The sequence below is a fragment of the Fragaria vesca genome, linkage group LG6 (assembly GCF_000184155.1).
Source record: "Fragaria vesca subsp. vesca linkage group LG6, FraVesHawaii_1.0, whole genome shotgun sequence".
NCBI classification, from domain to species: Eukaryota; Viridiplantae; Streptophyta; class Magnoliopsida; order Rosales; family Rosaceae; genus Fragaria; species Fragaria vesca.
Genome location: NC_020496.1, coordinates 10732427 through 10744516, shown reverse-complemented (window position 1 = coordinate 10744516; position 12090 = coordinate 10732427). Strand labels below are relative to the sequence as shown.

Sequence of the window (12090 nt, the reverse complement as noted above, 5' to 3'; positions counted from 1 at the left end):
TGGTTTGGGTTTGATGTGGAGTTAGATTTACTTATGATATTGTGATGTAATATGGTGGAGGGCAGTGAAGTGGAAAATGAGGTTTAGGTGCCCAAAGTAACCTCTTGGGTGTAAAAAGTAGTTTGGGTGCATCGATCTCTTGCTAGAAAGGTGAATATACAAAGTTAATTGGTCTTGGATTTATTGTTATGATGTTGTTCTGTGGATTAAGAGTCGAAGGCTAAGAAATGTTAATTAAAAAGCTGATGTTGGTTTGGTGTCACAAAATATATGTTGTAACAATATGATTGTTGTGATTGCATTGTTGTTGAAGTTGTGAAAGAAATGAGAATGAGTTGGTTGTTATGAATAGTTTGGTCAAGTTCAAGGACATTAAATTGTTATGTGGAGGACGATATGGAAGATAGACATGTGAGATTGTCATCCCCAATATTGACGCTCAAGTGGAGGAAGTTGAACGGATAGGACATGCAATACCAGACAATGTATCATCTTTCATCCGCAACTTTTACACATTTGTAATCCTAACAGAAAATATGAGGAACCTCATGAGCTGGGTTCTCGGGAAGCGCTTCTGCTTCAAGGTTCACAATCTTGCATTTTTGGAAAGCGAAGCATTCGACGAGTTCATCTATCAGAATTTTGGCAAGGCTGTTATCATTACGTAAGTTTTTATTGTCTTAAATTTTGATATGTTTGGAGTATATAAGTCCATATAAAACTTTAATTGGCAATAGATTTAACAATGGGTGCATTAGCTGCTTCTTTTTGTTTTTCCTTACAGCAGCTTCTAACCACTAGTATGTCCAATCATGTGAGGCGACATAACCATTTGGAGTTCGAGAGAGGCCGACCAAAGAAATTGGTGAATGTGAAGTATGTGCGTGGTCAGGCTCCCTTCTAGCATTGCCTCTGACCGATGTCACTGGTAAATACTACATCTCCATAGATTATCTTCTATTACTAAAGAGTTATAAATTATGGTATTCTCTTACAGTAAATGATGCATCATTTATCTAACTACTTTTTTTTTTAGTAATACATTGCCATACTTTCTTGCAAGTCTGCACTATAAGCTAACAATTAGGTGTACAAGGAAAGTTAGGAGATGGAGATTGTATGGACTAGATGAACTATCTGACATAAGGTTTGATACAAAATCATGAAAATCTCATTTATGCTCTAGTTGGAGAAAACTCTCAATGATATGTAGTGTGAGGTGGTTTTGATGATGGTATGTCAAATAGTTCATCTTGGTGTCTGATTATGCTTCTTCATCAATCTGTTATGACAAAAGTTCATCTGATAAGAGTTTTTTTCCTTACCAATACAATAAATGAGTTCCATTGTTTTTTTATCATGGACTAATTTCAATTTACCCTTATCAACTTTAGGTCGATCATCATGTTAGTCTTTCTTTCAATTTCATCAAAAACACCCCTAAACTCTCAATTTTCATCAGCCGTGTCCAAACCTCCGTTATCCATCTAATTCTTCTGTCAAGTGATGACGTGGCATCAAAAAGAAAGTCAAATTTCAATAATAAAAAAAAAACCTTTATGACCATTTTTCTCTCATATCGATACACATCTCTGTACTTATCACAACCCCCTAACCTTAGTGATTTTGGTGAGATTGAATGCAATTTGTCTATTTTACCTTTTTTCTGTGGGCTCAACGACTTCAAATTTGGTTTTCTTTTTAATGCAAGTCATTACATGACGGGGGAATTAGATGAAAAACATATGTTTGAACACGGCTGATGAAAATTAAAAGTTCAAGGATGTTTTTGATGAAATTGAAAGAAAAAAGACTAACATGCTGATCGACCTAAAGTTGATGGGGGTAAACTGAAAATAGTCTTTTTATCATTAACTCACTACATCCTCTTTTTTTTGCAATAAATCCAAAGCTTGCTGTTTTGCATATCAAAATCCCCAAAAATATGAAAGTAAAAACAAAACTAATAGAAGAACATCCTATGGCCAAAACTTTACATCAAAAAAGTATCTGAAGTGTTTTTTCAATTTGCAATTTGCATCCCCAACACCACCAAAGCACTCCCATTGGCATTTTCAATTTGCAGTTTCATTGCTGCACCTCGACCTCCTCCCCCTCATCATCGACGTCGACAAGGTTGGCATTAGGGTAGATATCATGAGCCAACGAGTGATATCTCATCATCCTTCTCTTACGTCCCCAGTTCACCTCAACCGGAATCGGAAGCTCTTGAGCTGCACCTTCATTGTTGACTGCCGAAACACCTTCTTCATTGTTGACTGCTACCAAAACACATTCATTGTTGTTCGGAACGTGTCTAGCTCCAAATACCTCCTCCAACATTATCTACCTTAAGGATTTGGAATGACAACGACTTCCTCCCGTTAAATCACATCATCCTTACATTATGCCCTTATATATATTAATGTGTTTTGAATTTGTGACCTCATTGATGCCAGTTGCGCTAACTAACCAACCAGCCACGGCTTCACCGACAAGTTAAACTAGAAAAGAACAAAGGAATAATCCACTCGAGCTAATCTAATAGTAAAATGTCAATGGCTATGCTTGGTAGTCAATTTTCATCAAATTCGACTATCTCACAACTGAGCTAGATAATCGTCCTAGTACACTTTTTGTTGTTGTCGTTATCGTACTAGGTACTTCAAGTAATGGATTAAGTGACAATTCACTTCTCAAAAATATCGATCACTTAACTTAATCACGTTTATCATTATATTACACTTCAAGTAATGCATTAAGTGTAAAATAATGATAAATGTGATGAAGTTGAGTGATTGATATATTTGAGAAGTGAAGTGTCGAATATGGGATAACTTAGTGACCATTAACGATCTTCTGCCGAAATTTTATATCGTCGAAAAGATACATTGATGGCCACATCTATATCCCTTGCCGAAAAGATCTAAGAGGTATCTTCCCAAAAAATGGCCTCGATGCCCAACGCCGTGCAACCCCGTGCTAATAGTTGCATACTCTCTCACAACGCCACCAAAATAGAACCATTGTCAAACAACATTAGCTTTAAACGTGCACGCCTTAGTCAAAGCTAGCCAATTTTTGGCGTCGCTTTGATTGGTTGAGAGCCTTCAACTCATGGTGTCGACCTGATCCAAAGAGACGTCGAAGAAGAAAGAGGAGTCGCAATATAGATGCAAGCCATGACTTGGTAGTTGGAACCACAGATGCTAACCGTAAGGAGGTTGACATCAAGATCGAAGCTGAATTGTAAAGCATTGATGATGAAGAAGGGTGAAGAAAAGAGTTTAAAAGCAGCGCTATCCCAACAGTAGCACAATGCTGGGTACTTTCATTTGAAGTAAATGTAAAAGCATGCATATCAAGATATTGTTTGCTTTGGGCCCCGCTCTTATGGTCTCATTATGGGGAGATATGTCTGCACATAACCTCTTCTCTCCTAGACTATGTGGGATCTCACAACAAATTTATACGTGCAAACATACATCCCCATAATGATACACATTTTGAGTTGGGCCCCTAAGAACAAAATCGTGAGAGCGGCTGCTAAAGGTCAATTTCTCGCTATGCGTGTTGGGCTGTTACAGTAAGTCTAGTTGATCGACATCGATCATTATTTCAATGCTAAATACACGGTCACATAAAACATGTCTCAACGGTCTAAGAATTCCTCAAAAGTATGAATCTTTATTGAAACAAGTGCACAATCTCTCTAGGGTTGCAAATCGGCTCAAGCCGCTCGTGTTCAACTTGTGTTCAGCTTGGTTTTTAGCTCGTTCGGCTCGTGCTCGTAGGATAAATGAGCCGAGTTTGAACTCAATATTATGTCCGACAAAAAAATGATCCGAGTTTAAACAAAGTGGTATTCGGCTCGTTTAGCTCGTTAGTAGCTCGTCTTATAAATATATATATATATATATAAGCAAAATATAATTTATTTATAATTTTTTATTACCTTCCAATTTAATTGGAAGAAAATCTGAAAATTTTAAGTAAAATATATTACAAGCAACAACCAAATCAATTTGATTATCCAGTTTGAAAGATTTGCTTGATGGTTAGACATCAAATTTGGATTATTATTTAAATTTTTTTCTTCTTTTATAATCTTTTTAAATTTAAGTTAAATGAGCCAAGCTGAACCGATTTAAGCTCGAGCTCGTCTAATAGAATGAGCCGAGCCGAGCCTAACTCGGGCTTAAAGAAAAATATTCAAGCCGAGCCGAGCTTGAACATGAAAAAAAATATTCAAGCTTTAACCTGGCTCGAACTCGATAAAAAGTAAATGAGCCGAACATGAACACCCTAGTATTCGGTTCGACTCGGCCCATTTGCACCCCTAAATCTCTCAAACTACCCACTGATTCACTCACTTGAAACATCATAAACGTTTCAGTTTAATTACTCACCAAGAGAAATTTTTAGGTGCAACAGCCGCACCACCTAGCACATACGCACCCAACCACTATTTGACACCATTTTTTTTTTCCCCAGCTCTTCTTCTCCCTCCCTGCCTCTTCTCTGGCGAAACCGATCCCCTCCGGTCATAGGCGCGGCTTTGGTCACAGGCGAAACCGATCCCACCAGTCACAGGCGCGGCTCGACAGCGGCATCCCCTCCCGTCACAGGCGAAACCGATCCCGCGCGGCTCGACGGTGGCAGGTTTCTACAAGGCTATGGTGGAGGCGGTGGGGGGTCCAGGTTTGAGGCGGCAATTGGGCAGAGGGAAAGAACCTGCTATGCTTCGCCGAAGGGGATCGGTTTCGCCGGAGAAGAGGCAAGGAGGAAGAAGAAGAGCAGTGGGATAAAAAATAAAAAAAACACGTGTCGGCCTGCGACTGGACGGTCACACCGTCTATGTGGTATGGCCGTCGCACGTAAAATTTTCTCCTCACCAAATATGATACCGTTACCTAGACAAGAGATGAAAGTTGTAGTGATCAAGTGATGTACCTTTCCTCACAAGGAACATTTCAATTCTTTTGATTGGGTCCAAAAATCGACCCCAAGTCCAAGTGTCCAACACCCTGCTAAAAACCCCCACCCAAAACGTACAAAGCCAACTCCCCAAAAATATGCAAGTCTCAAACCTCCGTCTCCTCTTCTTGACCCCCTTCCCTCCCCTTAAACCCTCTTTCTCTCTCTTCCCCAAATCAAAACCTTACTCTCTCCTCACCGCCCTCGCCTCCTCCTCCTCCCACCCAAAACGACGCCGTCCCATTCCCTACAACTCCCCCAGACCCAGAAGCAAAAGCACTTTCAGACACCGAGACAAACCAATGGAGGATAAGACCGAGTCCGTTTCGTTCAACAAGAGAAGAGCCGACGGTAACGATAAGAGTGAGAGGCCCAAGAAGAATTTTCCGAGGAACAAAAGGGCTCTCAATCCTACCAACACCATAGCTTATGTCCAGGTATGCAAAGCTTAATCCTTTCTGGGTTTTCTGTAATTGCTTGCATTGGTTTCTGGGCTGTGTTTGTTTCTTTGATTCTGGATAAGTAAAGTGATTATATCTATAAGTGGATAATAGTTCAAAACTGAATGACTCTGAGGTAAGTTGTAATGGTAAAAAGCAAGTATTTGAACTCTGCCAGTCGAAAAAGTTGCAGTCTTTTGTGGCATAGGCATGGTGTGTGTGAGAAGAGTATATTAACTTGACAATGACATAGTTACATGATTTGAAGAAGTGGGAAATGCGGGTCGATATGACTAGGGATTTTCGAGGGGGAGTAAATTTGGTAGTTACAATAGGCAATGGGATTCTTGGAACTGGGGTTTGTTGCTTAGGAGTAGGAATGGTTTGTGTTAATGATTTGAAGTTATGTGAGGTTTGATAATGGAAAGTTTGCTTCTACTTTGAAATTTTGTTTGTGGGGTGGAGTTTTGGATTTGTTATCTTGTTCGAGTTCACTTGTGGAAGGTCACTAATTTGGTGGATGCTGGTTGTATGATCTGATTAGTGATGAAGGGTTGGAACTTGGAACTCAGAAAGATTATTAATTTGGTTACCTTTAGGTAGCAGATTCACAGCGTTTTAAATGCTGGATGGAGAGTTCTCGAAATCTAATATGGTTTTCACATGTCTTAAGTTTAGAGAGTAGTACGCGGTTGAAGAGACAAGTTTTCCAATTATGCTTGTATTTCAGTTTTAATTTTCTTGTTCTTTTTGTTTTTACTGTTGAGGAAAATGAGTTGCTTATGGATTGATAATTTGGGCTATGCTTCTACTCGCTGCAGTTTCTAGGGACTGGAATGGATACTCTGGATACATCTCCTTCAGTGTTGCTATTCTTTGACAAGCAAAGATTTATTTTTAATGCTGGAGAGGTCAGTTTTCTGATAATGAGAGGTGACTGTCCAATTACCATTTCAATATAGTAATTTTAAATCAATGGTGAACCCTTTGTAAGTAATTTGTTTTCCCCTTATTATACACTACTGCAGGGATTGCAAAGGTTCTGCACAGAGCATAAGATTAGATTGTCAAAGGTATAAAAATTTTGGAACCTCTACGAATTTTCTGCTGTTGGAATGACATATGAAGTTTCTTCCTACAGTGCCTTATTGGCGTTCTTGATTTTCTTTAGATAGATCACATATTTCTCTCTCGTGTCTGCTCAGAGACTGCCGGTGGAATTCCAGGTTTGTATATTGATAGATCAAACATGATGCTTGTTAATTTCTCTGTTATTACCAGAAACATTTGTGTTATCCCTATTGGTGATGTTGTTAAGAAATTGTATTGTTTCTTGAATTATGCATTAGTTTTTTAAAAGAGATTTTGTTGCTGGCTGTGAAAGGCTCAACTTTTACTTTATATCACAGGTTTGCTGTTAACTTTGGCTGGCATGGGTGAAGAAGGAATGTCTGTAAGTATGAGAGATTGACTTCCTATGTATTTCTTTATTTACTTCATTTTAATTGTCCCGAATAAGTTTGTATTATTTGTTTTCAAGAAATATGCTGATAATTCACTGCTGCTGTTGTTTTGAAGGTCAATGTGTGGGGCCCATCAGATCTTAAGTTCTTGGTTGATGCCATGCAGAATTTCGTCCCAAATGCTGCTATGGTTCACACTAGGAGCTTTGGGCCCACACATGGTTCTGTGGGTGCTCCTATGGCTGATGAAACTCAGTTTGCAGATCCCATTGTTCTTGTTGACGATGAAGTTGTCAAATTATCAGCCATTCTTCTACGACCAAGTTTCTTGGAAGGGTCTCAGCGCCTGAATGGAGTACCCATCATGCACAATCCTACAAAAAAGGTCCTGGATGATAGGATGGATCATGCTTCAGAACACATTAATCTAAATAGCAGAAGTATACTTACTGGAAAGCCTGGCGACATGTCTGTAATTTATGTCTGTGAATTACCTGAAATCAAAGGGAAATTCGACCCTGTGAAAGCTAAGGCTTTAGATGTTAGACCAGGGCCCAAATACCATGAACTGCAACTTGGGAACTCGGTGACATCGGACAACAAGAACATCATGGTAGGTTTTGGTAACTGTAGTAGAGATTAATATATTTATTCTGCATACAGTGTTTAAATGAGTTTCTTTGTGTTAATTCTATAGGTTCATCCAAGTGATGTAATGGGGCCCTCTGTTCCTGGTCCTATTGTACTCCTTGTCGACTGCCCGACAGAATCTCATTTTCAGGAGTTGTTATCCGTACAATGTCTCAGTAGCTATTATGCAGATTTCTCAGGTCCACCTGATAATGCTAAGGTTGTCACTTGTGTCATTCATTTGAGTCCTTCATCCCTCATAAGTAGTTCAAACTACCAGAGATGGATGAAAAGATTTGGTTCAGCCCAACATATCATGGCTGGACATGAAAGGTGACTAGCTTTGTTTATGAAAATAGCTTCTATCGTGCTTATCTGCTTTCTTATATTGAAAACCGCTCCGGAATTCTCTTGCTGTTTTCAGGAAGAATATGGAGATTCCAATTTTAAAGGCAAGTGCACGAATTGCAGCTCGACTTAACTATCTTTGTCCACAGTTCTTTCCAGCTCCAGGTTTTTGGTCTCTTCAGGACAGTGATTGCTTAGCAACAGAGTCCACTCCTTCAAGTGAGGTTTGTGAAAATGTCTTTGCTGGACAATGAGCAATGCTATTATAAATATTATTTTTAAATATTTAGGGTTAATTTTGGTTTCATTTTGCCAGGGTTCTGTTTGTGAAAACATTTCTGCCGAAAACCTTCTTAAGGTATGAATGGTTAATTTAGATGCAACTACTGAATTAGTTTTTGCAGAAGAAATTCTACTCGCCTGTTGTCATTCATGCTTGGTGCAATTCCTTCCCCACAATTAAGTTTTATATGTGAATAGTCATTTGTTGAACCTGTTATTTGGAAACTCTAGAGGTGGGGTTACACTCCTTGTGCATGCATTTGTACTTATCACCCTATCACATCATTAGTAGAGCTGAGAAACATCTGTGAATGGCAGTCTAGAAAGAATTCAACCTTTTTGGTGATAGTGATTTTCTTACTGAGAGATCTTGTAACATTGTTTTCATATTTCTTGTGCTGTTTCTCCCTTTCTTCTTTTAATTTTTCAAAGAGTAATTAGACCTGTTCTTTTTATCTATTGGCATAGCTGTGATTGGTTCATCATACCTAGTTACTTCTGCAACATTGCAATCACTTTACTAATATATGAATGTTAATAACTCTAATTTTTGTTTGTTGTATAGTTCACTTTGCGGCCATATGCTCATCTTGGATTAGATAGGTCTGTTGTTCCAAGTAAGGTGGCTGCTGCAGATGTCATCTATGACTTACTATCCGAGAATCCAGAGATTGTAGATGCTGCCCAATGTGTTAGCCAGTTCTGGAGTCAGTCCACAGAAACCAAGGAAGAGATAAGGTTCGTGCAAGAAGATACAGTAATGGTTGAAGAGCCATGGTTTAGTGAGAATACACTTCCTAGTTGCTTGGACAATATAAGGAGAGATGATATGGAGATAGTTCTTCTAGGAACTGGATCGTCTCAGCCATCTAAATATCGCAATGTCAGTGCTATCCATATAAACCTTTTCTCCAATGGAGGCTTGCTTTTAGATTGTGGCGAAGGAACCCTGGGACAGCTGAAAAGAAGGTACACCATTTAAATTTTAGCAACGCATTTGCACTAGTGTTAGTGTAGGTCTTACCCACCCACCAATAAGATATGTCTGCTAATGTACATTGACCAACAGATATGGTGTAGAGGGTGCTGACAATGCTGTTAGAGGTCTTCGATGTATATGGATTTCTCATATTCATGCTGATCACCATACGGGGTTGGCAAGAATACTTGCTCTGCGACGTACTTTGTTGAAGGGAGTGCCTCATGAACCTGTACTTGTAGTTGGACCAAGGCAGCTTAAGAGTTATTTGGATGCATACCAAAGACTTGAAGATTTAGATATGCAGTTCCTTGATTGTAGGAACACCACAGACGCGTCTTTAAATGCGCCTTCAAGAGCTACTGATTCAAATAAACATCACTCCTCACCAGGAAAAGATAGGCAACAGAAAGTCGATTCCACTCTATTTGCTAAAGGGTCTCGTATGGAGAGCTATTGGAAGAAACCTGGTAGTCCAGTTGACGATGCAGTTTTGAGTTTGCAAAAAATGCTTAGCGAAGCTGGACTGGAAGCCTTGATCAGTGTTCCTGTCATTCACTGCTCACAAGCATTTGGTGTTGTCTTGAAGGCTTCGAAGAGACTGAATAGTGTTGGAAAAGTGATACCAGGGTGGAAGCTTGTGTACTCTGGTGATACTAGGCCCTGCCCAGCACTTATAGAAGCGTCTCGTGGTGCAACAATTCTTATACACGAGGCAAGTTCTTAACATGTACTTTTTCATGACTTTGTTTGTCTAATTCTGTAATATAAACCTCCATCTGTGAATACTGTGAGAAGGAAGAGGTTAGTAATGATAGCACTTGTGATTGTTGCAGGCAACGTTTGAGGATGGCATGGAGGATGAGGCCATAAAGAAAAACCACAGCACAACAGAGGAAGCCATAGGAGTAGGGAACTCTGCCGGTGTGTACCGCGTCATCCTTACCCACTTCAGCCAGCGATACCCGAAAATCCCAGTATTTGACGAGGCACACATGCACAAGACGTGCATAGCGTTTGACCTGATGAGTATTAACATGGCTGATTTGCCAGTTCTGCCAAAAGTACTTCCATACTTGAAAATGCTCTTTAAAAATGAGATGACAGTGGATGAATTAGATGAGATATTAGATGTTGAAAGCGTTGCTTCTTAGTGACAATTATTTATTTTTCCCTCGCAATTCCTCATTAATTTTGTAATCCTCAGCATTCTCCTATAACATATCTTTTAATCTGTGCATATCATTCAATTTTGAGAGAGCAGATCTCAACCCAGTTATTTTGTTTGTATGGAGTTTTTCCTCGTGCAAGTAACCGAGCCTCTCACCTAGGTTGGGTTTGAAACCCCGTTTTAACTGAGACGAAAGGTAAATTTCCTTAGGTACGCAAATTATTAGAACGACAGCTGGAACTTATATTATATACTATATAGTTGGGGACTTGGGGGAGAGTGAGTGGACAGTTAATCAGTTGGAACTACGGTTATCAGTTTCTGTTCTAGTTAACTAACTTTTTTTCTTTGGTGGTTAACTGATCAAACGGTCTAGGCATAGAAAACCAAACAGACATAACCAAGCAAACGCTGGTTTATGGTCTCAATTCAACTAGTTCAATCAGGTATGTAAAGTTGAGAATGACACATCTAACTCATATATGATTGGGGTCAGTGGTAGGAAATTTCCTTCCTTGAGGATGATGAGATACAGCCAAATGTCTTAGGCTCTTAGCAACATTTCTAAAGAAGGAAATTTCCTCTATCCGGATGTAATAAAAATAGGGTTTTTGTCTATCATGAGTTCATGAGAAGCAAATAGAAAAGAAAAACTAAACCAAGTCAAAAATAGGGTTTTTCACCTTCATTTGGTGTTACCTTAAGACACATGTCAAAAATGAACTCAGCAAGCTGAACCAGAGGAAGATCCTGCATTTGGTCTCTAGGTTATAAGGGAAAGTTTTGTTAAAAATAAGAGTAACGGACACATCAAGTAAACTTATTTGTAAGTGTTAAGCTAGTCTGACATTAGATGGAAAGTTGTCCAAAACTAATCTAAACCAATACATGTTGACGTGTTGTCGGTTTTATGGTTTTTTTTAAAATAGTCAGTTACGACTTTCATATAATTTGGGTAAAACGAAGGCTAGAAGTAGTCATTACATACTCTACCGTTATCATCTACAGATAGACAAGTAGTTGCAAACTAATGAATCAAACTAGTATGTTTGCAAACTAATCTAACCATATCCGCTTTGCAAACAAGCAAAGACGGAGCTTCCTTGAGGGCTACAAAGAAAGAAATTTTTAAATCTTATCAATTAATATTTATATATATATACAATTATTATCATGTCCAAATATCTTTATTTATTCAAAAGGTATAGATTTTCTTAATTGACCCACTTTTAGATCATATTTTCTCATCTTAACCGTTTACATTGTAGGTATATATGAGTACATCATCTCTACAAATTTTCAGCCAAATTGATAATCGTTAAAACATTCAAAGATGTGATTTAGAACTAAAAACACGAACAGTTCAAGTTGAACAGTTTCAATTCGTTCATTGATTTAATTCATTTTCGATACTTTAACGATCTCCAAATTAGTTGAAAATTTGTAGAGATGATATACTCATATATACCTACAATGTGAACGGTTAAGATGAGAAAATATTATCGAAAATTGGGTCAAATTAAGAAAATCCGTACATTTTGAATAAATAAGAATGTTTATATCTGAAAAGGCCTGTATATATATATATACAATGTTGATCAGGTGCGGACGTCCTTTGGTGCGGATTTCCATTTTTTGCACCACTTCCCAATCGAATTTCCTCAAACTTCCTTCTAGACATATCTAGATCATCTTGTGTAGATCATCTCTGCAAAATTTCAGCCAATTTGGTGATCGTTAAGGCCCTCAAACTTGTGTTTTTCTGTTATATACCTGAACCGGACAGAATACAGGCCGTCG

General features: G+C 38.6%; 1 protein-coding gene across 1 annotated transcript; it reads left to right on the top strand.

Moving 5' to 3' along the window:
* The first annotated feature begins 5279 nt into the window (after positions 1-5279).
* LOC101314014 (zinc phosphodiesterase ELAC protein 2-like) lies at positions 5280-10358 on the top strand. Its single transcript, XM_004305230.1, has 13 exons — positions 5280-5414; positions 6239-6328; positions 6446-6490; positions 6589-6643; positions 6827-6870; positions 6996-7216; positions 7319-7493; positions 7578-7843; positions 7935-8094; positions 8175-8216; positions 8706-9109; positions 9210-9834; positions 9956-10358. The coding sequence occupies exons 1-13, from the start codon at positions 5280-5282 to the stop codon at positions 10271-10273; spliced, it is 2580 nt and encodes an 859-aa protein (XP_004305278.1). The 3' UTR covers positions 10274-10358.
* Positions 10359-12090: the final 1732 nt, after the last annotated feature.

Coding starts and splice junctions, on each gene's coding strand:
- LOC101314014 (XM_004305230.1), top strand. CDS start 5,280: ATGGAGGATAAGACCGAGTCCGTTTCGTTCAACAAGAGAAGAGCCGAC. Junction 7,844..7,934: donor ATCATGGCTGGACATGAAAG/GTGACTAGCTTT, acceptor TGCTGTTTTCAG/GAAGAATATGGAGATTCCAA. Junction 9,110..9,209: donor CTGGGACAGCTGAAAAGAAG/GTACACCATTTA, acceptor ATTGACCAACAG/ATATGGTGTAGAGGGTGCTG.